At 36.1% G+C, this 27,365-nt stretch overlaps 1 protein-coding gene across 1 annotated transcript; it reads left to right on the plus strand.

Moving 5' to 3' along the window:
• Nucleotides 1-20,929: 20,929 nt before the first annotated feature.
• On the plus strand, nucleotides 20,930-21,754 carry LOC104905858 (uncharacterized). Its single transcript, XM_010694498.1, has one exon. The coding sequence runs from the start codon at nucleotides 20,930-20,932 to the stop codon at nucleotides 21,752-21,754; it is 825 nt and encodes a 274-aa protein (XP_010692800.1).
• The last annotated feature ends 5,611 nt before the right edge of the window (nucleotides 21,755-27,365 follow it).

A 27,365-nucleotide genomic window follows, 5' to 3' on the forward strand; every position in this document is an offset into this window, starting at 1 on the left:
GGGGGGGGGGGGTTGAATTGAGTAACTAAATCTAATCGCTTTTTGCAAAATCTCTGTTATGGCACTGTGCGAAATACTCGTAAATCTCTGATTTGAGTTTTTGCGAAAACTAAAACTAAAAGTATATGAAATTAATACACAAACACAAGATATAACGTGGTTCAATCTCACCTCTGAGATCTACGTCCACACGAACCAAAACTCAAATTCTTTGAATCCTAAAATATCAACCTCTTGATACAATAAGACTCCCCCACTACTAACTCTAAGTGTTGCCACTCTCTATAATTATGAAATTACAGAAAGAAAAGATCCTTAAATGTGTGCTTCTTATTCAAGCAATTTAGAGGGCAATTACAGTCGTAGAATAGTTACTCAACTGACTCGAACAATGCTATACTCTATGCCTTAGGAAATCAAGTACATTACACTTTGCATAAAGTAACTAAACTTAGAAATATAAACTTGGACTTCAATCTTGATTCTTCATTTCTTCAAAGTCTTCATTTATTTATTCCTTTCTCAACCATCTGTTACAAAATTTCGTACTATTATATTGTTTTTCATCATCAAAACTTAACATGCACATGCACATGCACAACAAATTCCCCCTTTTTGATGATGACAAACCCTAAATATAATATTATCAAGTAATCACTTTTTCACCTTTAATGTATGCATTCCCCCTTAACATATGCATCTATTATTCCCCTTATCATTTATTCATAAATAGATTAATAACATCAATTTTGCATACCACAACAAGCTCATTATACTTAAACCACTTATCATAACATGAAATATCTTACTAGCACAAATGGAATATTATATGTCACTTTTCCCCCTTTTGACATCTTCAAAAAGCACAAAAAGACAACCAAGATCAAGGTGGGGTTGGTTTTAGAATCAGAGAGAAAGCCGACATGATTTGTCGGTGCTGCTATGCTGCAAGCCTGTCACATGCTCGCTCACGTGCCAGGAGTTGTTCTTCACTTGGCCAACCTCTTCTTGTATCTTTATACATCCCACACAAGCTTCTTTAGGTTGAAACTCCAAAAAGTATTTCTTTAACAACTCTCCTGCCATTGCACACGGTTCCATACGGCTTAACATACCGTCGCTCATAATATCCCGGCAAGTAGATCCCTTAGAGGTGCGAGTAATAGTAGTGTTTTCTACTCCTAAAATCTGAGCCAAATTGTCAACACCCATATGAATTTCTATTCCATTTACAGTAGCCGTAAGATCTAAATTATCAGTCACAACCAGAGATTGATAAAACTCCATTACCACTAATTCATAAATAGCATCATTAAAACAGAGTAATTGTAACCAACCTTGGGTTTGAAGAGAGTCGAACAAAAATTGAAATTCAGCCGTAGAAATCCAAGATTTCGAAAAAACTCGTCCGGGTAAAATTTTGACGCCAGTGGTGGAGGAAGAGATCAAGTGACGTTTGAAAGTAGAAGGGGCATAGGAAGGTGTACCGGCATCAGCGGAAGATTTGCTTTTGCGACGAGTGGAACCGGTAGGCTCAGTAGACGGTGACGATGGTGGAGTAGAAAATGAGAGAGAAGGTGATGGTGGAGGAGAGCCCAATTTTTTTCGAGTGGAAGTTTTCGTTACGGTGGGTGGTTTTCAGGTGATGGATTTCTTGTAAGGGGTTTTCTTGACCACGAATTTTTATGTAGGGGGTTTTCAAACGACGATCTTTTTGCGGTTAGAGGCATTAGAACCGGAGGGTGGTAGTGGAGGGGGAGTAGGGTGGCGAGGGGGAGATAGTGGTGGAGGTGGAGGAGGAGGAGTAGGGGCGCGAGGAGGAGATAGTGGTGGAGTGGGTGGATCTGGGGAGAGAGGAGGTGAAGACGCAGCAGGGATCGTGGTGGCGGATTCTTGGGTGGCCATCGGGTAGTTTTCCATTTCACCATGTTAGGGTTTAGGAAAGAGGAGGGAGAAAGTAAAGGAGAGTGTTGGTTTTGAATGTCAGGGAGTGGGGAAATGAATGGGGTTAGAGAGGTTTAGGAAAGGGAAATGGGGCGCGGTTTATTTGTGGGTTGGGTTGGTGTTTGGGATTTTGTAGGATAGGCGTTTGAACTATGAGACACATACCAGCCTTGCATATAGTTTAGGAAAAAAAAATTAAAAAAGCATTTTCGAAAAGAATTTTGTCTTTTTATGTAAAGCAATATTACTCTTTTGGAAAAAAATTGTGACACACATATGATTGTTTAGTGAATTTCATGAAGCAACTTAGGTGTAGATTATCAGGACAAAATCCATAGCCTTTTTAGGAGTCTTGGCCTATGATCGAAATAATTTATGACTTAGTTTAGGTATAATCTTTCGAACTCATTTGAACATGTGAAGGTAGGTCAATGAAACATATAATTCAACTAAGTACCAGAAATCAATCCCAATGCTACTCTAAGTTTTTCAAATCGTTCACGAGCAAGTTGTTTAGTGAAAATATCAGCTATTTGGTCCTCAGTACAAATAAATTCAAGGGCTATGTTGCCTTTTTCGACATGATCACGTAAAAATGATATCTTATTTCTATATGATTAGTACGTGAATGTTGAACAAGATTTTTTGAGATGTTTATTGCACTTGTATTATCACACATTATAGGCACATTATCAATCATAACTCCGAAATCTCGAAGTTGTTGTCTTACCATAATACCTGTGCACAACATGAGGCGGCTGTAATATATTCAACCTCTGCAGTGGAGAGTGCCACATAATTTTGCTTCTTAGAGGCCCATGAGATTAAGCAAGGACCTAAGAAAGTAGCTGTCCCAGAAGTACTCTTCCCGTCTACTAGAAATCCTGCATAATCTGCATCAGAAAAACCAATCAAGTCAAAATTTTCTCCTTTAGGATACCATTGATACAAGTTATTAGTGCCTCTTAAGTATCTAAGTATTTGTTTGACAGCTTTGAAGTGTGATTCTTTTGGACAAGACTGAAATCCGACACAGATGCATATACACTATGCAGAATATCTGGCCGACTTGAAGTTAAGTAGAGAAGAGAGAGCCTATCATACCTCTGTAGATTGTTTCATCTACTTTCTTACCATTTTCAGAAACAGTGTTCTATCTACTGAACCTCGTTTGAAGCCATTTTCAATTAAAAATATAGATACGCGTTCATACCAAGCTTTAGGAGCTTGCTTTAAACCATAAAGTGCTTTATCAAGTTTGAAAACATGGTTAGGAAAATTTGGATCAATGAAGCCAGGAGGTTGTTCAACATACACTGTTCCTTCAAGTAGCCATTTAAGAAGGCAGTTTTGACATCCATCTGAAATAATTTAATATTTTTAAAGGCAGCAAAGGATATCAAAATTCTAATAGCTTCTAAACGGGCCACAGGAGCAAATGTTTCATCATAGTCTATTCCCTCCAGCTGGTTGAATCCTTGACATACAAGTGTAGCTGTAATAGCCCTGTTTTTAAGCGCAATTATTTAAACGTTAAATATATTTATTAAGTTAATTATGTTCCCAAAATTCTTATATTATTTGAGTTGTGGATCGGAGTATTATTTTTATTTGTCTTGTTGTAATATATTCGTTATATTAATTTTTATGAAGTTATTATTATATTATTTTATATATTGCGTTTGTATTTACCCAATTAGAAACCAAAGTCGGGATACATTTTTATTTCTATTCGGTTGCTTTATTTGGAAACTCGATAAAAAAATTCCTTTTGGTTTGTCGGTTTGGTGATAAACCCAAACCCACCCCTTAAACCTTTCTCTCTCTCTCGTGAAGCGAACCCCAAGAAAACCCCAAACACGTGAAACCCCAAATCCCCTGTTTCTCGCTTGTTCCGTTCTTCCTTGCCATCTCACGGTGCTTCGTCACTGCTCAGAGTTGCTGCTCGTCGGAGCCTCGGCTTATCTCACCGCCGCGAGCGAGCGACGCTGCTGTTCTTGTTTTCTCTCTCTCCCGTATTCGTATTTCATTGTGGCAGTGCTGCTCGCAAGCCACCGTGGGTGCTACCGTGTTGCCTGTGTTTCTCTCTCTTCTCTTGGTGGTGCTTCACTGTTGATGTTGGTCGCCGTTGCTGCTGCCTTGTTACCGTTCTCCTCTCTTTCCTCTTTTGTTCGTGGCTAGTGGTGTTGCGCACCGCTGCTGCCGTGCCTTGCAGCCTCGCCGGAGCATCGAGGCCCCATGCCGTGCGTGTCTCCCCTGCTCTTGAAGCAGAGGTAATGACTACCTCTTTAAATTCTGATTTCCAGTCTTGTTTAGCCTAAGTTGCTGTTGTTATTGCTGTGGTGTTGATGCGTGGTATTGATGTCGGTGTTGGTGTTATATTATTGTTGGTGATGGTGATCTTTGTGTTGATGCTGCGCTGTAGAGTTTGTGGTGGATGTGCTATTGTTTTTTTGCTATTATTGTTGTCTTGTTGTTATGTTGTCGTTGCTACTCTTTTAGTGGTTTGTGTGTGTGTTGTGATGGAAGAAACAACCACACTAAGGTTTCAATTTCTTAATGGATAATGGTATAATTAAGTTGTTTTATTTTCATAGTATTAAAATTAGTTGCTTGCTTGTTTAGGGATGTTATTAGTAGAGTTAAGTTTGTTTAGTTTGATTAAGTTAAGAGTTATAGTTCTTGATTGAGGATAAAGGAAATTAGAATGATAAGTGGAGGTAATTTTGAAATTGAGAATTGGTTATGGATTCACTTTGTAGTTTAGATTAGTTTAAGGATAGTTTTTAATTATCGTTATTGTTATAAGGTGAATTGTTGGAGAACGATTATGGAATTGAATCTCATTTGGAGATGAAGATTAATGAAGGAGGTTGTATTGTTCAAATCTGGATTGCGATTCAGGTAACGTTTATGTTCAGTAAAATCATTTACTCATGCCCTTGTGTGTGTGTGTGAACATTTATGTTCTGTTTTCAATAAATAAGTTCGTACTATGGCCATAGATATGAATGTGATGATGAGTGTCATTGATTGATTATGAATACGCAACTGTTTTGCTGGCTTAGTTTATGAACTGAAAATAGAAAGTGGGCAAGGTATGGGTGGAGGATGGTTACTTTTTGACCTGATACGGTCGGCTACGCTCCATAATGAACCTTGGGGGTAGTATTGCTGGGCTCCATAACGAACCTTGGAGGTAGCGTTTGTCCTTTGTCCAAAGCCCGTACTTGCCACTGATTGTTTAAGAGAGTGAATTATGCCAGCGGTGTAACGAGATGAAAATGATTTGAGAAAATAAAATGTTTTTAACGGGCTGAAGTAAAGGTTACGAGTTTTCCACTCATTTTGGAATTTTGTTTGTTTTGTATTTTCTTCTCTGAATTTGCAAGTTTGATATCAAGGGCTCGAGAATGGAAGTGAAGCAAGATTATGATGTCGTCCTAGATTAAGGATTGAGCTTGTATCTAGTTAGTTGATTGGAGAATAGTTATTCATATTTCATTGTTTAATATTTGGGAATTTTAGTTCAATTATTGGTGTATTTAAGGATATTTTTCCGCTGCGAAGTAGTTTAATTAAGAGTTAATTCTAGTTTATGGATATTGAGTGTGTTTAGTTAGCAGCTCGGAAGAGCGGGCTGTTACAGTAGCGTTATTCCAAACAATCATCCCACTATCATCCAATTTGTTTCGAAAAACCCATTTTATCCAATAATTGATTGATTAGTGGGACGAGGTTCTAAGTGCCAAACTTCGTTTCTCTTAAACTGATTCAACTCATCTTGCATGGCAAGAATCCAATCAGGGTCAGTTAATGCAATTTTATAGTTTGTAGGTTCAATTTCAGATATAAAAGCACAAAAATTATGAACAGATGAACGAGTTTGAACTCCCTTTGCAATGTCCGTGAGTATTAAGTCAATAGGATGTGAGCTTTGATGTTTCCATTTCTTTGGAGTGAAAGTTGCGTTCGATAGCACAATGCCATGCTCTGAGCGGTTAGTAGTATTTTCTATTATTGGATTGCCTTCATCTTTTGTTGGTTCTTCTAAGGTTTGACCTTCGGCAATTTCAGTTACTTTTTATGTATTTTGTTCACGCTCGTCACAATTGTTGTTTTGTTCCTCGGACTGTGCCATGCACTATGCTGCAGAAGCCGTCTCAGTTTGTTTTTCAACATTCTGATGTCTAGTGACTCTCTATATAGTCCAATAAAGAAGTCTTCATCATCATCTACCTGCATCTTGAGAATTTTTTATCATTTTCATCAAATATGACATGAACACTCTCCTCCATACGCATTGTTCTTTTATTGTATACTTTATATGCTTTGCTATGAGGAGAGTATCCTATAAACACTACTTCATCACTCCTTGGATCAAACTTACCCAAATTATCCTTGCCATTGTTGTGAACATAACAAGTACATCCAAAACATCTTAAGTAAGATATATTTGGTTTCCTACCTTTAACAAGTTCATATGGAGTTTTATTCAAAATGGATCGTACTTTAGTTCTATTATATATGTAGCATGCAGTACTCACTGCCTCGGCCCAAAAATTTCTAGGCAAGCCACTATATAATAACATGGTTCGAGACATGTCTTCTAAAGTACGATCCATTCTTTCTACAACTCCATTCTGTTGTGGAGTCCTTGGAGCGGAGAAGTTATGATCAATTCCATTGTCATTGCAAAATTTCTCGAAATTTGTATTTTCAAACTCAATGCCATGATCAGTTCGGACATATAACAATTTGCAGTTTGTTTGTTTTTGAACTTTTTGAATGTGAACTATAAATAAATCAAACGTTTCATCTTTGATACCAAGAATAAGTCCATACAAATCTAGAAAAATCATCAACAAGTACTAATACATATTTGCTACCACCTCAACTCCTTACATGCATTGGACCACAGAGATCCATATGAATTAATTCCAAGGGTTTAGAGGTGCTAACAAATGTTTTGACTTAAAAGACGATCGAACATGTTTGCATCTAGCACAAGCATTACAAATTGCTTCCCAATCAAATTTTATAGATGGTAGGCCATCAACTAAATCCATTTTTCTTAATTTGTTAAGCAATCTAGCACTAACATGTCCAAGTCTTTTATGCCAAAGTAAAAGGGTTATCTTATAGAGCACTCACGCATGAAATTTTATCATTATGTGAAGTGTTTAGACAAGTTATGTAAATATTATTTAACCTTTTACTTTCCAAGATTAATTCCTGAGTGTCCGTGTTAATGATTCAGCACATATTTGCTTGAAATTCAACAATATTACCTCGATCACACAATTGTGATATACTTAACATATTGTGTTTTAGACCATTTACTAGCATTACATTCTCGATGGAGTGTGTTAGAGATTTGCCAATGTTTCCTATTCCAATTATTTCTCCCTTTTTGTTGTCACCAAATTTAACACACCCTCCATTATGGGTTACTAGTGAGAGGAATTGAGATTTATCACCAGTCATGTGTCTTGAGCAACCACTGTCGAGGTACCATAGGCTGCTTCCTCTCACGTTTACCTACAAAAGAATCACTTGTTAGTTTTAGGAACCCAGATTTGCTTGGGTCCCTTTTTCTTTCGTTGAGCATCTAATATGTCTTTCCTACCCCACATTTGAGTAACACGTTTGACATTCTTTGCAATTCGTTTTTTCTTAATGTTACAGTCATCAATTAAGTGACCATTATTTCCACAAAACTTGCAAATTAGATATTCAGGTAGATCCACGTATTTTCTTTTTCGAATATCTCTTTCGAAGGTTCTAGCACTGTGCCATACACTGTGTTACTGACCGATGTATCCTAAGCTAGTTCTGTTCACATTGTTTGTGGTGCTTGTTAAGTGATTTAGAGCATTTATTCCATTAGTCCACTTTTCATGCATCTTTCGAGCAATAGATAGTTGCGTTCCTGAATTCGACTGAGATATTTAAATCACTACTTCTTTTTCTGGAAATTTCTAAATCTCTTTTAACTTTATCAAGTTCTACACTTATCTTAGCATCACTAGGCAGCATTAGTGGAACAATTTTTGATTTTTGTCTTGAGTTCTTAAGTTCAACCAACTCATGATTTAATGATTCAATTTGTTTTTGAAGACATATTTTTTCAGCTTCTACAACAGTGGATGGCACTGCGCTATTTACGATTTTATCAGCAAGATATTTTTCATATTTTAGTGCGTTTATCTCGATATCTTTCTCATCAATAGTTTCCTCTCGTTCATCAATCTTTGTCTTTAGTGTTTTCTTTTCTTTCAATAAGTCCTTATATTCTAGTTCTAGTCCTGTCTTTTGCTTGGTCAAGTTTTTTATTTCCTTGTCGAACTCACCACACTTGAAACAACCAGAGTTCGTAGCACTTTTCTTAAGGTTAGAAGTAGTACCCTTACCTTTGAAGTTTCCACTTCTTCTGAAGTTGTTGTTCCTGTTCTTTTTGAGAAAATTTTGAAACTTTATAGTGAGAAACGCCACCTCATCATCACTATCACTATCTTCAGTTTCTACTTCAGTTTTTAAGGCTAAATCTTTGTTCTTTGGTTCATTAGTTTTTGAATCTAAGACAAGTTCATGAGTCATTAATGAGCCAATTAGTTGTTCTAGTGAGAGTTTAGTCAAGTCTTTAGCCTCTTGAATAGTAGTGATTTTAGGGAGCCATCGATTTGTTAAACTACTTAACACTTTTCTTACTAGATCTTTCAGAAGAATAGGTTTTTCCCTAGAGAACGCAGTTCATTAGTGATTAGCGTGAATCTAGTGAACATCTCTTTAATAGATTCGTCCTTATTCATAGTAAACAATTCATATTGTTGGACAAGTTAATCTATTCTAGATTGTTTTACCTCATTCGTACCTTCACGGGCCAACTCCAATGTGTCCCATATTTCCTTAGCAGTAGTGCATGCCGAGATTCTTGAACATTCATCAGGTCCAATTCCATATTGGAGAATACTCATAGCTTTGAAATTTTTTTCGGCTTTTGCGTAGTTAACCGAATTGTAGTCATCTTCATCCTTGTCGACCATCTTTCCTTCCGCATCTTTGACTTGGATCAGAATAGGTCTTGTTCTTATGATTCTCCAGCACTCATAATCTGATCCTTGAATGTAGATCGTCATTCTTGTCTTCCACCATTCGTCCATTGAAAGTAGGACACTTGGAGTGCCTATCTCGAAAGTCATCTTGCATATTCATGATTTCTATTCTCTAGAGATTAGTCTTACAAGAATAGCCTGCTCTGATACCACTTGTTGGAACACAAGGTGACACTCAAGAGGGGGGGGGGGAATTATGTGACGAAATCTAATCGATTTTCGCAAAATCTCTGTTATGGCACTGTGCCAGGCACTAAATACCTGTAAATCACAGATTTGAGTTTTTTCGAAAACTAAAACTAAAAGTATATGAAATTAATACGCAAACACAAGATATAAACGTGGTTCAATCTCACCTCTGCCGTCCACACGAACCAAAACTCTTTTATATCTTTGAATCCCCCACTACTAGCCCTAGTAGTGCTCACCAACACTTAACTCTAAGTGTTGCGACTCTCTATAATTATGAAATTACAGAAAGAAAAGATCCTCAAACGTGTGCTTCTTATTCAAGCAATTTAGAGGACAATTACAATCGTAGAATAGTTATGCAACTGACTCGAATAGTGCTATACTTTGTGCCTTAGAAAATTGTTTTCTGTTCTAAATATTTCTAGTTTTTGTCTCTGAAAACATGGTCCATAAAACTTAATTAATAACCCCTTTTATAGTCCATGCACTGATTGAGAATCCTTTAAAAAATTATTTATCTTTTACTCCTTAATTTAAGGGATAAAACTTTCCTTTCTAGAAAATAAACTTTATCTTTTTCATCTTCATCTTCAATTCTAAAAAGATAAGCTTTCCTTAAATTAATTTCTATCTTCTAGATTTGATAACCAACGAATTTTCGTTTATCTTATATTATTTGTTTGAATTTGAAAATCCCTTTTCTCAAAACTGTTTATGAAAATCTTATTTTTATCAAAAATATTTTTTACTCGGTTTTTTACTAAAAACACGTTTTAATGAAAATTCTTTCATAAAACGTTTTTATTAAAACTTTATCATTTTTAATAAACTTGCTTTTTGAATTTCAATTTCCTTTTATATAGATATATAAAATTAACATAATTATTTATTTCCTTAACTCTAAGAAAATAATAATTATACTAATTTATATTTCTATATTTGGCACATAATATATCACCTAGTTCAAGTACTCCCTCCGTTTCCTAAAGATCTTCCCACTTACTGTTCCTACAGATACCAAGGGAAATCAAGTTGTGTGGGGCATGGTGTGAGTAAAGTAAGAGAGAGAAAGGGGTAAGATAAATAAACAAATAAAAAGGGGTTAAAGTAGGAGAGAGAAAGAGGTAAAATTGATTAATAATATAATGGTGGACCATATGATAGTGACATGAGAGGGTAAATAGGGAATTTGTTTTGCCAAATAAGGAATAAAGCAAAAGAGGGAAGATCTTTTGGAAACACCCTTAAACGGAAAGAGGGAAGATCTTTAGGAAACGGAGGGAGTACATTACACTTTGCATAACATAGCTAAACTTAGGAATATAAACTTTTACTTCAATCTTGATTATGCATTTCTTAAAAGTCGTCATTTATTTATTCCGTTCTCAACCATCAGTTACAAACTTTCATACTAGAACATATTATATTATTTTTCATCATCAAAACTTAACATGCACATGCACAACACCTAAGATTAAGAGATAAAACTTTTTTTTCAAGAAAATAAACTTTATCCTATTCATCTTTATCCTTATTTCAAAAAGATAGGTTTTCTTTAAAACAATATTTATCCATAATATTGGTAACCAATTTGATTTCCTTTTTATCTCATATTCCTCATTTATTTCGAAATCTTTTTTATCAAAATAGTTTATCACAAACTATTTTTCCTTTTTTCTTTTTCTTAAAAATCCTTTTGCTTTCGAAATTCTTTTATAAAATATTTTTTCTTAAAATCGATTTTTACAAAAAAAATTTAAACTCGATTTTTCTAAAATTCTTTTCTTTTTAAATATGTTTTTCGTTTTTAAAAACATTTACTTTAATATCTTAATTTTGAAACTAAGATTCCCTTTTTATATTGATATATGAAATTAATATGCTCACCTATTTTCTTAACTCTAAGAAAATAAATAACCATTCTAATTTCACATTTGTAATTTTAGCACAAAATTTAGCACAAGGTTCTAATAGTTTGCATTACATAATTAAGAGTATGAAAAAATCTAAGCTTCCATATCTTCAAGTTCTTCAATCTTTCATGAACGTCCAGTGTTCATGACTTTCTTAGATCACTGTTACACTCTTACAAGTTATGGCACAAATCGTTTATCATCATCAAAATAACATGTGTTTATCATCATCAAAATAACATTGACTTAGAGTCACAACAGGTTAGACATTGTTGCACAAATAGACAAAGCAATCGAAATCCATTTAGGAATACAGTTTAGGTGATCAATGAGCCGATGATATATAGTCAACAGAAGTCAACGGTGAGCAATTCATAAAAGGAGGTTCAACCTTCAATGATAATCAAGCGACAACAGTTAAGAGTTAAAAACCAAAGTAACGCTGGACGTAAGGACATGGCTGGAAGTTAATTTGATCATGAAGCACGCAAGAACGTGGGTGATGGAACGTGGGCATCATGGCACCAGAAGATAGAAATTGTGATTTGAATCATAAATGATTCAAATATTTTCCCTCCAAGAAGCAAGGAAGTTACATACTCCTCCGTACTATAAATACGTGAAGGATTATCAGAACAAGACAACAAACACAACACACAACAAACATGCAATTTACTTCTCTCTAGCGTAGCTTTACCTAAATTAGCCAACCCCCTTCTGGGATTATAGTTAGCCTCTAGCCTAGAATTAGATGATGTATTGAGTTACCAAGTTTGTTCAAACTCCGATTTTAGTCGAAATCCATGGAGGTATTCATCTTCATGTTTATCCTTTAATTGTCTAGCCTGGTTTGTGTGTTATAGAATCTTTCTAGAAGTTTCTGATACAAGTGGGAACACGTAGCTTTAATTAATAGATTAATTATTGTTTTGATCACCTTATTTAATACACGTCGCCTAATTTTATTAGTCGTTATAGTTTAGTTACATTAGGCTATAACAAAGTATGTTAGCGAGGTTTTATCAAATTAAAACCGGTAACCCCCAGGGACTAAGACTCCCGTGACATTCAGTATCTAACTATTGGGTGTGCATTGACTTGTTTGCAAAGTCATCCAACTGAATTTGTGCCAACAGGTTTTTTGGCGGACACATTTGTGATATTTTCCTTGTTAAATTTTAAAAGTAGCCTTTATTTAAAATAGTCCTTTTAATTGTCTTTTAATCCTAAATGTCGAGTACATGTTCTTGAAAGAGTAAAGAAGGTGCTAGAATTGATCAAATTTCCCGAACTATGGAAGATAATAATTCAACGCATTCAGAGTCTCGGTTACTTGTGGAAAAAAATGAACCAATTCATAATGTCTCAGGAGACTCATTAGGAGAAACTCCCCAAAGAGACATTTTATCTCCAGGTGATACTGGTCGAGCATTCGTGCACCAATTGTATGGAAAGTTCACTGAAGTAGTGAAATAATTACTATTGGAGGCTTGAGAGAGTCAAAGGCACCAATTTGATTCCAATTATAGGACTTTAGCCCATGAATCAGCCAGGGTCTTCACAGATATCCTTCAAAGGATAAGTGAAGAGAATAGAGATACTAACGCTAGGTAGATAAACCGCATACTCATAGACATAAATGATACTATGAGTGCGACCTTTACGACAATGTCAACATCTCTTGCTACTGAGGTAGTTACTCGTTTAGAACCGCTAGTTGAAAAACACTACCAGTTGAATGAGAGACTACTTAAGGTTTTAGAAGAGGTCCCACTGAATAGAACACATGTGGATCGTGGACTAACACCAAATCTCCCAATGGCTTATCCAACAAGAGTACACTTTTCCCATATTGAGAATAGAGACGCTTTGGTCTCAAACGATCCACAAGCTTCATCCCAAGGGTGCCAAAAAAGGGCAAGTCCTTTGAACCTTGAAGAGAATAGTCATGGGAATTTTAGGAGAAGTGACGAAATGGCAGCGGGCGTGGAGCCAGGCTGGCACCAGGCGTCAGGACGTCATCAACCTTCTTTTTTCATGGGTGGTGGACAGTTTGGAGATAACACACATCAACATGGACCATCACATGGAGGAAAAAAGCATGGTATATTTGTTATAAATAACAATAGTTCACCTAATGCATTTGTACCTATACATCAGTCAACCATGGATGGAAATCCTCCTTCTTCTAACTTTATGGCCTTTCAACCACCTAATCTTGGGATGTCTCATTATGGGGCTGTTCCAAGTTATGGTCATAATCACGCGCCATTTGTTCATACAAATGGAAGTTACCCACAAGGTATTCCCAATAATGGGTACACCTTTTAGCCACAAACGACACAAGGATAGAATAATCCTAACTATGTACATCGCCAAGATATCCAATGGGCGGTTATCAGAACCAACCTTTCATTCCTAGTCCATCTCATATGTATGATCAAATGGGGAGTATGGGCCATGGGAATATGGGACATCCGGCAAGAAATCAAGAGCCTTTAGCAACACAAGTAGAGGCCATAGTCCAAAGACTAGTGGGGGATATTTCTAGGAAAGGTTATAGATAAATAGGTCAAAAACCTTACCCTGAATGGATTGATAGGCGTAATACATTTCCTAGGATATTTAAAATACCTGACTTTACCTTGTTTTCGGACAATGATAGAGTGTCAGCTGAAGAACATATAACTAGGTTTAATTGTCAATGTAGAGAAGCAGTTGATAATGAATTTTTAAAACTCGGAATGTTATCTATGTCCCTTACTGAAACTGCTTTTTGGTGGTATACAAATTCACCTCCCAATTTAATTCACTCGTGGCAGGATATGCAAGTGCAATTAATCGACTTAGCTAGACTCCAACAGAAGCTAGGAGAGCCTGTAGAAGACTATCTAGCTAGATTCAAAATGGCTAAGATTAGGTGCCATGTTAGTATTCCTGAAAGGGAATTTTTAAAAATGGCTCAAGAAGGAATGTTGATTCAGTTTCAAAAAAGGCTTGATGGTCATGCTTTCGGTGATTTTGTTGAATTAGCAGAATTAGCCGTAAGGTATGAAAGAAACCTACAAGCTGAAAGTGCATCAAGGCACAAAAATTTCTACGCTTAAATTGAGCAACCTTTTCTCTTTGAAACATCCTCGGAAGTAGATGTGGTTGAGATTGTCCAAGGAGGACGTTATAAATGCTCTCCTCTTGAGAAAAAATAATTCTCCGCGCCAAAACAATTAAAATCTAAGCAAAAGAGAACATATACTTTTAACGCTAAGAAGTCTAGCGCCATCTTTGACTGGTTATTATCTAATAATAAAATCAAGCTGGTAGGAAGGTATAAGTTGAAAACAACCGATGAAGTTAAAGGGAAGAAATATTTTAAATGGCATGATGCAGTTTTCCACGATACTTCTGAGTGCATTATTTTCAGAAATAAAATTCAGGATGAGATTGATAAAAAGAATATCATGTTCCCTGATGATGAAAATGCTAATGTGGTGAATGTGATTGAAGTGGACGGACCATTTCACTTGTCTTGTAATATGGTGACAATTAACAATGATTTTACAATTGTGTTACATACATCTCAAGCCACAGAAATTGGTAATCAGCTCTTTAACAGATTGCTAGATGAAGGAGTCCTGATTATGCCAAAAATAGCTAACGAAGAGGGACTAGAAGATATGTGTAGATGGCATATGAATGGGTCCCATACTATTGATCAATGTCAAATCTTTAGAGGTTTTCGTACTAGGCAACTGACTCTCGAAAGAGTGATTGTCTCAGAAATAGAACGTCAGGCCATGGATTTGGATGTGTATTGTATTAATCTAGCCAAAGCTAGGAGTAATACTAACGTTAAGGCAAATCCAAGTTTGGCGATACCCCAATAGAAGGCTAAAACTTACAAAGAAGCTGCTCAAAAGTTTACTCTGCAAACTAGAGCAATAGAATGATTGAAGGCTCTAAGGGCATATATGTGTTCATCATGTTCAGGTAAAATAACATTAGAAATGATTAGGACACAGGTCATACCAAATGACCCTACCTATGTTCCTGCATATCAGAGGCCATTCCAGAAAAGATCTAGGAGCCAAGGGCCAAGAAAGATTAATGGAAATGGATCTCACTTTTTTCCAAAAGAATCTTTAGTAGATGTAAGTTAAGTTCCCATTTCTAAGATTCTTAAAAGGAAAGACAAATCTAAAGGGAATTTAGGGGGTACGAGACTCAAGTAAATGGTAATAAGGGAATCTCTAGAAGATGACCAAAATTCACGTCAAAGTAATTCATCTAAGATGAAGGATTTGAGCCGTAGAGCTGCTGCAGCAAGAGCTCAAATCAGCACTCAAAATGTGCAAGAATCTCTTATTGCCAATGTAAGGATTGATGAAGAGGCTCTTCAAGAAGGAATCACTAAGTTGTTGGCTTTGGGTGAGGATCAGTATGGCTCTTCATCTCTGAAGATAAACGCCCAGCAACAACAAGAAAAGGATTCTTATATGAAGGAAGCTGAAAAAGATGATGCTAATGAGGTGTATGGCTCGAAATTTGGATATGAAGACTTGGATTTGTTGGTATCAAATAGCGATTTGTTATTGGATGGAGACCCATTATCGACTAAATCCCAAGTAGGAGGCTAGGAAGGTCAGGTTATGCAGTGCAACGTACTAATGCTACCAACAAATTTCAAGATAATAGGTAACCAATCCACATTGCCAACTACTACATCATGGAGAGATGAAGTTGATAAGAAAAAGAAAGCAGGTAAATTAATTACATCGCCTCGAATCTTATCTTCTTATTTGAATCCCCCGCAAAAGAAAGCGCCTAGTAAAACATCTTTAAGAACTGATTTTAGAGTTTAATCATAGATAAGATCTTTAAATCAGAGGGTGTTGATGATAGACATACTAAGGCTTTAGTCTTAAGTGTGGACTTCGAAGGAAAACGATTAGGTAAAGTATTAGTAGACACTGGAGCCACTGTCAATATAATGGCTTTGTTAGTGTTTCAAAGGTTGGGAAAAACTAGAAAAGATTTAATATAACTGGTTTTTCTAGACTATCCGAGAAGGTAGAAGGAATGGCTATTCCAAAGATTAAAGTAGGTTCTAATAAAACTACTTTTACTGGTTTCTTCATAGTGAAAAATGGCACTGATTGTAATGCCATACTAGGAAAGGACAGGTTACATTATAATTATGTTATTCCATCATCACTCCATCAGGTTTTAATACTATGGAATGGTGATACCTTTGAAATATTACAAGCAGATGAGGAAGTTTGTCTAATTTCATCTCCTGTTCTGTTTTCATCAGGGATTCTCTAATGTCAGTTCCTAACATCAGAATTGAGGTTGCTCCAAACTCACCAAGAGATAGAAGACTCAAGTGCAATTCTCATAGAAGAAACTAAAGATGTCCCAGAAGTTGAAGATATTCAATCAAAATGTGAATTTACTCAACATGCATTAAGTTATGATCAATCACTAGCTCTAGTTAGCCTATATGGTTAGACTATATTTTTCTGAATAGGTTATTATGTCTGTAAACGATGAAGAATATTGTAATGTGTTTACCGTTATCGTTGACCAAGTTATGAAAGATCTAGCTTTTAAAAGATATTAAGAAGATTTTCTAGAAAGTTCTAGTACATGTTGTTCCACCATATATGATTCTGAACCTTTAGAAAAGGAAGATGAAAAAATATGGGCTAAAAGTGAGGATATTAAACAAGAGGTTCATGATCCACTAGAGGAAATAAATCTAGGAAATGATGAAAATCCACGTTATACTTATATAAGTAAGCTTCTCACTGATCAAGAGAAACATGATTTAGTTATAATTCTAAAAGAATTTAAAGATTGTTTTGCATGGGAACATCATGAAATGCAAGGCATTGATAGTACATGAATAGAACATAAATTACCTATCAAGTAAGCATGTGTCCCAAAGTCCTAGAAGTCTAGTGCCAGAACTAACATAACATATACAAGAAGAAATAAATAAACTTCTCAAGGCAAAGTTCATAAAGTCATGCCAATACACCGACTGGATATCTAATATTGTCCCGGTGGTCAAAAAGAATGGAAAGATAAGAATTTGCATTGACTTTAGGAATTTAAATAAAGCAACACCTAAAGATCAATACCCCATGCCTGTAGCTGATCTCCTAATAGATGCAACATCAAGATATGAATATATATCTTGCATGGATGGATATGCAGGTTATCGTGAATTAAGAATTGCATAGGAAGATTGTAACAAAACAGCTTTCAAATGTCCAAAATCATTAGGTCTATTTGAGTACGTAGCCATGCCATTTGGTTTAAAGAATGCTGGTGCTACATACCAAAAAGCCATGGATGCAATTTTTAAAGATATGATTGGTAAAATTATGGAGGTTTATGTAGATGATATACTTGTTAAATCTAATGACTTTTCTATGCATAAAGAACACCTGATTAAATCATTTATAAGAATGCAAGAATATCATTTAAAAATGAATCCTTTAAAATGTGCGTTTGGGGTCAAATCCAGCAATTTCCTTGGATTTCTCATCCATAAAAATGGCATGGATATTGTTATATCACTAGGAACAATACAAGAGGGGAGGGGGGTGAATTGTATGTGTAGAAATAAATTTAAACTTTTGTGGTATTTTAAACTTAAACAAATAAACAAGCTAAAGGAACACAAGGGATTTTTACGAGGAAAAACTTCTTGGGCCCAACTAGAAGAAACAACCTCGACCACTAGGGATTTTAAACTCAACGCTTTCACTAATTAGGTCAAACAACTTTGTTACAACCTAATTATACTCACGAGCCACACCTTGAGTTCCTAAACTCAAGTTCCTGAACAATTCTTCCCTTCACAATTGGTTCTCTCAACTTCACTTGATCTTTTCTCACTTTAACTTGCTTTACTCAAAGCTTATCTCTTACAGAAATCCACTCAAAGTCCCCTTACGCCAAAAACCAAAATACAATTGATTGAATAAATTTAGTGGAATTAGAGTAAGAAGGCAAAGAACAAATGGCTTTTATGAAAGAATGAAGGCATTGACACTTTACTTAGTTAAACTCACTAAATCATTTGGTCAGACACCCTTCATGGAACTTCATTAGACATTAGTATTTATAGTGGTAATAACTTAGAACGTGGGATTAAAACATGTATTAGTGGTTTGAACCATTATCCCATGATGTTCCTTATCCAGAGGAACACGTTCCTCAATCATCCCATGATCTCCATGATCACTGTTAAACGTGGGAGAGAATTAAGTTAATGCTCCTTAATTTTAGCAACCACTTTAAGCATTAATTTGAAAATCTGATTTAATTAAAAACATTTTAATTATTAAAACCGAAATAAAATCCTTTTACAAAAAATATTATCTTTAAAATGTTTCCATAAAAATCGGGAAAAAAAATTATTATCTTTGGAAAAATAAAATATTATCCTTAAAATCAGATTTTTTGTTAAAGCAAACGGTTACCTAGATTCTAGGCATGATTTACTCAACTGACATAAATGTACCGTTGTAATGCTTCATCCTAACTCTAGTTCCTTTTAATTGTTAGTTTCTTTAACTCTAAGTTCAGCGCCAGTTCGTCTGTTCCTTACAAAGGAACAAACGATCATTCTCATTCTAAATTGCCATAGTTCCTTACCATTCTTACTCGTTCCGTTGCACTGGAACTAAAAAACAAAAAGCCTCGCTTTAGTCTTGTTGCTCCAATGCTGCTCCAGTACCAAATATAGAAACATCTTCGCTTAGTCTTCGAAATCCAAACTTGATATCTTCCTTGACTTAGTATTCTCTTTGTTCCTTTCATTGATACCTCGAAATTCACTCACTTAAACAACTTGTTAGTCCAATACTTAGTTTGCATCTTTGTTCCTCTGTCATCATCAAAACTAGGGTTCAACAATTTCCCCCTTTTTGATGATGACAACAATATGGAGTGTATATGGGAAAAAGGAAAATGTTGTTTCTCTCTCTAGGAAAATTCTCTCGATGAAAATCGTAGCCATGGCAAGAACTTCGAAGAGCCGGAAAAACAATAATAAACCTAAAGGACCGACGTCTGATACAAATGCTAAGAAGACAAAATCAATGGAGGAGTTACGTGGTGTAGCAGCTATGGAGGTAGAGACAGTGGAACGAACTGAGGAGGAGGATCTTCGTGACTTAAAACACAGTCAAAAAACGCATCGAATCTTCTCTGAATGGTTGTCATCTATTCATTCAGTAACTAAGGATGGCAGGAATAGTGGTTAGAAGCGAATTAGTTGGGCGGATAGAAGCTGTGGCGTGATCAATCAGGTACCAATTCTGCAATTCTCAGATGAAGATGAAGAAAATGTAGATGATGAGGTAATTTCTCATGCTCTTAACTCTGATCATGATCATAATAGTGAATTGAGTAATCGAGGAATTGTTAAGATAGATATGGAGGATATTCAACCCGAGGTTGATTACTGGACTTCATCGGTGGTTTGTTATGTGGTTGGAGCAAATCCACCTCCTATGGTGATGGAAGGTTATATAAGAAGAATCTGGAGGAACAAGGGGGTTGATAAGGTAGTTGTGCTTAAAAAAGGGGTGTATATTGTGCGATTTGCAACAATGGAACAACGAGATAAAGTTTTGGCGGGGAATTCAAATTTCTTTGATAATAAACCTGTTATAGTGAAAGCGTGGGATGCAGATATGAATGTGATGAAGGAAGATTTTAACATACTTCCTACATGGATCCAATTGAGTATTGATTTTAAATATTGGCATGAAAGGTGTTTGATGAAACTTGTGGAATCAGTGAGAAAGTTTGTGCGTGTGGATCAAGCAACAGCTAAACGTGATAGATTGCAATTTGCTCGCGTTTTAGTGGAAGTGAGTGTGAATCAGGAATTCCCTGATCAAATCACATTCATAAATGAGAAATGAGTTGAAATGGTGGCTGGAGTACACTATGAATGGAAACCACAATTTTGCCAAGTATGTAAGAATTTGGGACATTCATCTGAGGAGTGTAGGAAGCAGGTGAGGAAGGTTGAGGTGAGTAAAAAATGGGTTGTAAAAACCACACAGCAGAATACAGATATAGAGAAAGAGGATACTGTGGTTAAGGTGAATACTGATACTGGTAGTGTAGTTAAGGTGAATGTAGCATCTGGAAGTGTAGCGAAGGAGTTTAATGTGGTTACTCAGCAGAATAGAAGAAAACAGACTGAGAAGAGTATAGAAGATACAGAACTGAAGAATGCATTTGAGGTGTTGGGAGATATGGGTGATGATGGGGTGAAAAATAACCATACAGTTGATGGAAATATAGGTGATGCAGAGAGGGGAAGGGATTCTCCACAAAAGGAACATGGATAACATCATGTGCTGGAATGTCAGGGGAATCTCTAGTATAAGCAAACAAAAAGATGTTAAGAATTTGCTTAGTACTAGGACCCTAGCATTAGTTAGTCTCATTGAGACTAAAGTCAAGGTAGCAAAAATGGGTAGGATGTATCAAAATATCTTTAGTGGTTGGTGTTTGTGCACTAACTCTTCTCATCATCCTGGTGGACGAGTTATTGTGGCTTGGAAAGATGATTCTTTCAATTTGGATATATGTTATATATCTTCTCAAATGATACATTGCAAAGTATAGGCAATCAGTAATAAAAAGGAGTTTTACTGTACTTTTGTCTATGCTTTTAACTCAGCAGAATTGAGGGAGGAGCTATGAAATGATTTGGAGATGATTGCAGGGAACATGAAGGGGGCTTGGGTGGTGTTAGGAGATTTCAACTGTGTGTTAGAAAGGGAGGAGAAAATAGGGGGTCCTGTTAGAGATCATGATATGATCCCTTTTAGAAGATGTGTGACAAAATGTGAGTTGGAGGATATGAGGTATTCAGGTTGCTATTATACATGGAATAATAAGCAAACTGATGGTAGCAGAGTGTTTTGCAAATTGGATAGAGTGCTTTATAATGTGAGATGGTGTGAAGAATTTCCTACAGCTGAGACTAGATTCCTGCCTGAAGGCCTCTTTGATCATTCTCCTATGCTGTTGCAGACTCACCAAGTGCAAAGAAAGGGTGCAAGTCCATTTAGATTTTATAAAATGTGGTGTGAAGCTCCTGAATTCCTGAGAAGAGTTAGAGAAGCTTGGAGCAGTACAGTGAATGGAACTCCTATGTTCTGTGTGATGCAGAGATTAAAAAGAGTTAAAGCTGAGATGCAAGAGTTGAATAAAGTGGGATTCAAAGACATACAAATTGCTGATTGCAAAGCCTATGAACACTTAGTGGAGTGTCAGAAACAGCTACATCAAAGGCAAAATGGTGAAATATGTGCAAAAAAAAAAGAGGCAGCAAATGAGTATAGGAAAGTCCATGCTCATTACATATCCTTCCTACAACAAAAGTCAAAATATGACTGGATAAAGATGGGTGATGAGAATACTTCCTTGTTTCATAGAGCAATATGGAAGAGAAGGACTCAAAATGCAATTTATGGCATACATGACATTAATGGTACCTGGGTGGAAGGTGAAAAGGTTGCTGAAGCCTTTATTGAATATTACAAAGGATAACTAGGGACAACAAAAGAGGGATCCAGTGTGATTTGTGCAGAAATTATTGCTCAGGGGCCTTGTTTGAACTCAGAACAGCAAGTAGAACTCATGAGTGAAATCACTGATGATGAGATTCAGCAAGCTCTTTTTTCAATCCCAGTTGATAAGTCACCTGGTCCAGATGGCTTTAGTACAGCTTTCTATAAAGCTTCATGGGAAATCATAGGTAATGATATCATTACTGCTGTCAAAGATTTTTTTATTCATAGGAAGATGTTGAAAGATATGAATAATACTCTGATAACTTTGGTGCCTAAGTCTAAATGCCCAAGTAATGTTTCTGATTATAGACCAATTGCATGCTGCAATGTGGTCTATAAGTGCATTACTAAAGTTATATGCAATAGAATGAGGAAGATTCTACCTGATATAATAGCAGAAAATCAAGGTGCCTTCATACAAGGGAGATTCATTGGCCATAATATTATGGTTTGTCAAGACATTGTGCATGGTTATGGAAGGAAAAACTCTAAGCCTGGTTGTATCATCAAAATGGACATGAGGAAGGCATATGACTCCATTGATTGGAAATTTATGGAAAGTATGCTGAAATCTCTAGCATTTCCAGATCAATTTGTGCAGATGGTGATGGAATGTGTTACATCACCAAGATTCAGCTTGCTTGTGAATGGTGAAAGTTGTGGTTTCTTCCCAGGCAAAAGAGGGCTTAGACAGGGTGACCCCATGTCCCCTCTTCTCTTTGTGATTTGCATGGAGTACCTCACAAGAACATTGAAAATGGTGGGAGACAATACTCTATTCAAATGTCATCCAAAATGCAAAGGGATGAAATTAAATCACTTGTGTTTTGCAGATGATGTGATTTTGTGTTGTAAAGGAGAATATAGATCAGCATACATAATGTTACAAGGCTTCAAGCATTTCTCTGCTGTGTCTGGGCTTGAAATCAATGAAAACAAATCTAAGATCTATACTACTGGTATGGATCCAGTTGAGGTTAGAAGAATTGCAGAGGTGTCTGGTTTCAAAATTGGTCAGATCCCCTTCAAATACTTAGGGATCCCAATTAGTCCTAAAAGGCTATCATCTAAGGACTGTATGATACTTGTAGATAAAATGACAGCTAGAGTGAGAAGCTGGAGTAGCAGGAACCTTTCATATCAGGGAAGGCTAGTTCTAGTTAATGCTATGCTCAACAGCATTCATGTCTACTGGGCTCAAATTTGTATACTCTCTAAAAAAGTTCTATAAGACATTGATATGATATGTAGAGCTTATTTGTGGTCTGGGAATTATTATAGCTCAAAAGGGGGTTATGTGGCTTGGTCCAAAGTGTGCACCCCAAAGAATGATGGTGGGCTGGGGATTAGAAATATTGTTTCCTGGAATGTCGCAGCTATGGGGAGATATACATGGGCTATCTCAGCAAAAAAAGATAACCTTTGGCTTAAATGGATAAATGCTATCTACATTGAAGATAGTAGGTGGTGGGAATATAAACCACCCTTGGAATGTAGCTGGTACTGGAAGAAGGTGTGTGCTGTGAAGGAAGAAATCAAAGCACTCATGAATGAGGCACAACTCATTAGCATGGCAAGGTATTCAGTACAAGATATATACAAGAAGTTAGTTGGTACTTATGCAAGAGTACACTGGGATAAGCTAGTCTGGTGCAGATTAGTAATCCCTAAGCATAGGTTCATGATGTGGCTGGTGATGCAAAACAGGATGCAAACAACAGAAAGACTATTCAAAGTTGGAATTTGTGAATCAGCAAGATGCCTTATTTGTGACAGTGAGGATGAAACTCAGGAACACCTGTTCTTTAGATGTTGTTATAGTGCAAATGTGATGAAGGAAATCAAAAGATGGTTGAGGTGAGTACTGATGTCCCCAGACTTCTAAAGGATATAGCTCATAGTAGAGAATCAAGGTTCAGAAAGCAGGTCTATGCTTCTTGTGTGGCAGCTATGGTCTACCATGTGTGGTGGACAAGAAATGAAGCTTTCTGGAACAATAAAGTTCATACAGTAGCTGGTGTCTGTAATAGAATTCAATTAAATATAATTGAAAGATGCTATTGTAATTACGTTAAGAAGAGAAGCCAGAAAGATAGAGAATGGATTAGAGAAATATCCAATGAAGTGTGTAAGTAAGCTGTAAGATGTTTTGTTAGGAAGCTTGCAATGAGCCTTTCTAGCTGTTTGGCTTGTTGCAGCTTTGTTTGGTTGTAATGGTTGTGGTGGTTAATATATTGATCTAGCTTACTTACCAAAAAAAAAATGATGACAACAAAGGTACAAACTAAGGAAATAACAAATAACATAAGAGAATGAAAAAGACAAAATAATAACATAAGAAAGCTTAATATTGATTTTTCATTTACCTCTTTTTGTAAATTTAAATATTATTTAGTATAGTTTGTGCCGTAATCTTTTTCCCCCTTTGTCATCGTCAAAAAGATCAAACTCTTGGTGATTTCATGAATAGAGATCAATACCTTGAGACCATTAACAAGCACCATAAAAATGGTAAGTTAGGATATGCAAAGGGTAGACTAGCTCAAACAGCAATCACAGTAAGAAATTATGCACATAAATCACAAACGAAGACAAATATAGCAAAAGTCATGTATTTATAGCACTTATTCCTTAAAGTACAAAAAGAGACAAAGAAAGAAATGAAACAAAAGCTAAGAAGTCTTGTTCCTTGAAGAAAAACAAGAACTAGACATTAGGAAGGGAAGGGGAATGGTGTTCCTCAACAACTTCTTCTTCAACCACATCTTCCAACTTCTTCATCACCTCTCCATGTTTCCCATCAAGTTGCTGTTTCAAACTTTTAATGGCTTGGGCCATTGTCTCCATGTTCTTTTGTTGTTCGATCACAATATCACTAAGGACTTTCATTAGACCCATCATCTTATTAGTTTTAGCATCTAAACTCCAGTGAAAGTGATTATAAAACTTAATCATATGTTGAGTAGGAATACAAACTTCATTAACCCTGCCACAATCATCTGAAGGAACTTGTTCCTCTCCCTTAGAACCAAAGGTAGTAGATGGTTTAGGTGAAGGAACTGGGGTGGTTTCTTATGAAGGACCAGCTATTCCTGGAAGAGAAACATATGGTGAGGTGGTAGCGTAAATGGAAGGAAGAAAAGGTGGTGGTTGAGGAAGATCAGCAGATGTAGAGGAGAAAGGATTATATTGGGGTCATTCATCTCAACCTTTAAATGTTCAAAGCTGGAAGGAACAAAGAAGGATGAGGGAGAGATGGAAGAGATGTTAGTGAAGGGCACATATATTTTTTGGTGAGGGTGGAGGAGTTTGTTCCTTAGGTGAGTTGTGTTCTTGTTCCTCTGCATCAAATAGGACTAAAGGAGAGTCCTTGTTTGAAGGAATAGAGACAGTTTGAGCAATTTTCAATCTTGTGATCTGTCTAACTCTTTTAGGAACAGGAGGGGTAGGCTTTTTAGCAACGGTTTCGCACCTCTTGGGTTTCTGTTCCTTTGGTTCTGTGGGAGTAGGATCTTATCCTCCAGTATTACTTCCGCTAGTTCCTCTTCTACTACCCTAGGTAGTTTCCTCTCGCGAGACGAACTAGGAGCAATTCTTCCTTGAGTCAACACTCCCTCATGCACAAAGAGATCCAAACCCTGCAAAGTTTTTTCATTTAGAATATTACCTTGTTTTATTCCCAATGTTGGCCAGTCGGTTGTTTTCACTTTAAAGTGAGTAAGAAGAGAAGTAATTAAAGCTCCATACCCAACAACACAATGATTATCAATGCTATGAGTGAGATGTTGGATAAAGAGAGAAGGAAAGTATATTTGAATGTGGTGATCAAGACAAAACATGTAACACATATCCAAGACCCACCTCATTCCTCTTCTCAGTTTGAGGAATGAGTGCTCTCCAAACAAGATTAAACAAAATTTTGTGAATAGGAGAAAGAAGGTTGTGGTTTATTTTGTTTTGGCCAGCGGTTCCCCTAAAAGATTCAACAATTTTATCTTCAGGGAAATTGGGAAAGGAAAGGAGACAGTTCCTTTCCTCTTAAAATACACATCAGTTCCTTTGCAAGGAACTTCCCATATTTTTGCCAACATTTCTTGAGAAAATTTTGTTTTCTTCCCCCTAACTTCAATAGAACATACTCCATCAGTGTTGATGAAATTTGTACAAAATTCATCCATAGCTAAAGGAACTAAGCCATTGTTAAATGCGGTTTCAAACAGGTATTCCATACCCTGGTCCTTTAGTATGTCGGTTAATTAGTGGAATCTCACTTCCTTTGCCCATTTTAAATCAACACAAAATCCTAAGACATACCTTGATTCACTTCTTTCCACTCGTTTCTTGGAGGAAGAAGCAACAGTTCCTTTGGAAGGAACATGTGTAGTTTCTTCTTTCCCCTTAGCTTGTTCCGGGGATTCTTCTGCATCATCTCCCCCAATTATTTTTCTTCTTCTCACACTTCTTCTAGGTGATTTCAATTTTTATTTTCTACCACCATTGTTGTTTGTTGAGATTTTTTCGATTTCTAGAGTTTTGGATGGAGAAGAGGGGTTTTCCATTTGAGAGTTTGTCGAGGTTTTTGTTTTTGGAAAAGGTGAAGTAAGTGAGGTTTTGCGATGTTGTGAAAAGAATTTCGGGTTTTATGGTGTGTGAAGGGATGTGAAGGAGATGAATAATGGCGAAGTTATAGCGACTAAGGAGCACGGTTTTGGGATGAAAGAAAACGAAGAAGACGCATGTAACAGTAATTAAGAAATTACACGCGTGAAAAATTAAAGGGATAAAAACAAAAATAAAAGATAAAAGAAAATTAAAGGAGAATCATGAGTTGATTAAATCTGATTCCTATCTTTTTGAGATTTTTGGATTTTTGATTTTTAAGGTATTTTAATTTTTGAAAAGAAAATAAACTCTAAGGAACTTGTGCTATATGAACAACTTATGTTAAATATCAACATTCTTCATATTATGCATGTTTCTTTAACTTGGAACAATAAGCGAAGTATTATGTGACATTTGTGAGTTATTTTATTCCTTTGAATTCATGTTTATGGTATTAACACCTTAATTTGCAATGGTCTTAGACAATCAATCACAATCACTTAATATCACATAGAGTAAGACAAATCAATTCAGACATGAGGGATTGGAATAGGAACAATTACTTAAGTTATATTAAACCTAACTCAAGCCTTAGTTTCATATGTATCTCTTTGTAGAGGCTTAGTTTGTATATCAGCAATTTGATTTTCAGTTTGACAAAACTCAAGTTGAATCAAACCTTTTTCCACATTTTCTTTTAGAAAGTGATGTCTGATATGTATATGCTTAACTCTTGAATGATCCATTGGATCTTTGGAAATACTAATGACACTAGTATTATCACAACAAATAGGAACACAATTAAAGTTTATTCCATAGTCACAAAGTTGTTGTTTTATCCAAAGCATTTGAGAGCAACATGCAGCAGCAGCTACATATTCCACTTCAGCAGTGGATAAAACAACTGTGTTTTGTTTCTTGGTACTCCAAGAAACTAAACTATGACTAAGAAATTGAACCATACCTCAGGTGTTTTTCTTATTTAC

This window comes from Beta vulgaris, chromosome 1, assembly GCF_026745355.1.
Source record: "Beta vulgaris subsp. vulgaris cultivar EL10 chromosome 1, EL10.2, whole genome shotgun sequence".
Taxonomy (NCBI): Eukaryota; Viridiplantae; Streptophyta; class Magnoliopsida; order Caryophyllales; family Amaranthaceae; genus Beta; species Beta vulgaris.

Bases quoted from the DNA above. Each gene is read 5' to 3' on its own strand.
- LOC104905858 (XM_010694498.1), top strand. From the start codon at position 20,930: ATGAAGGGGGCTTGGGTGGTGTTAGGAGATTTCAACTGTGTGTTAGAA.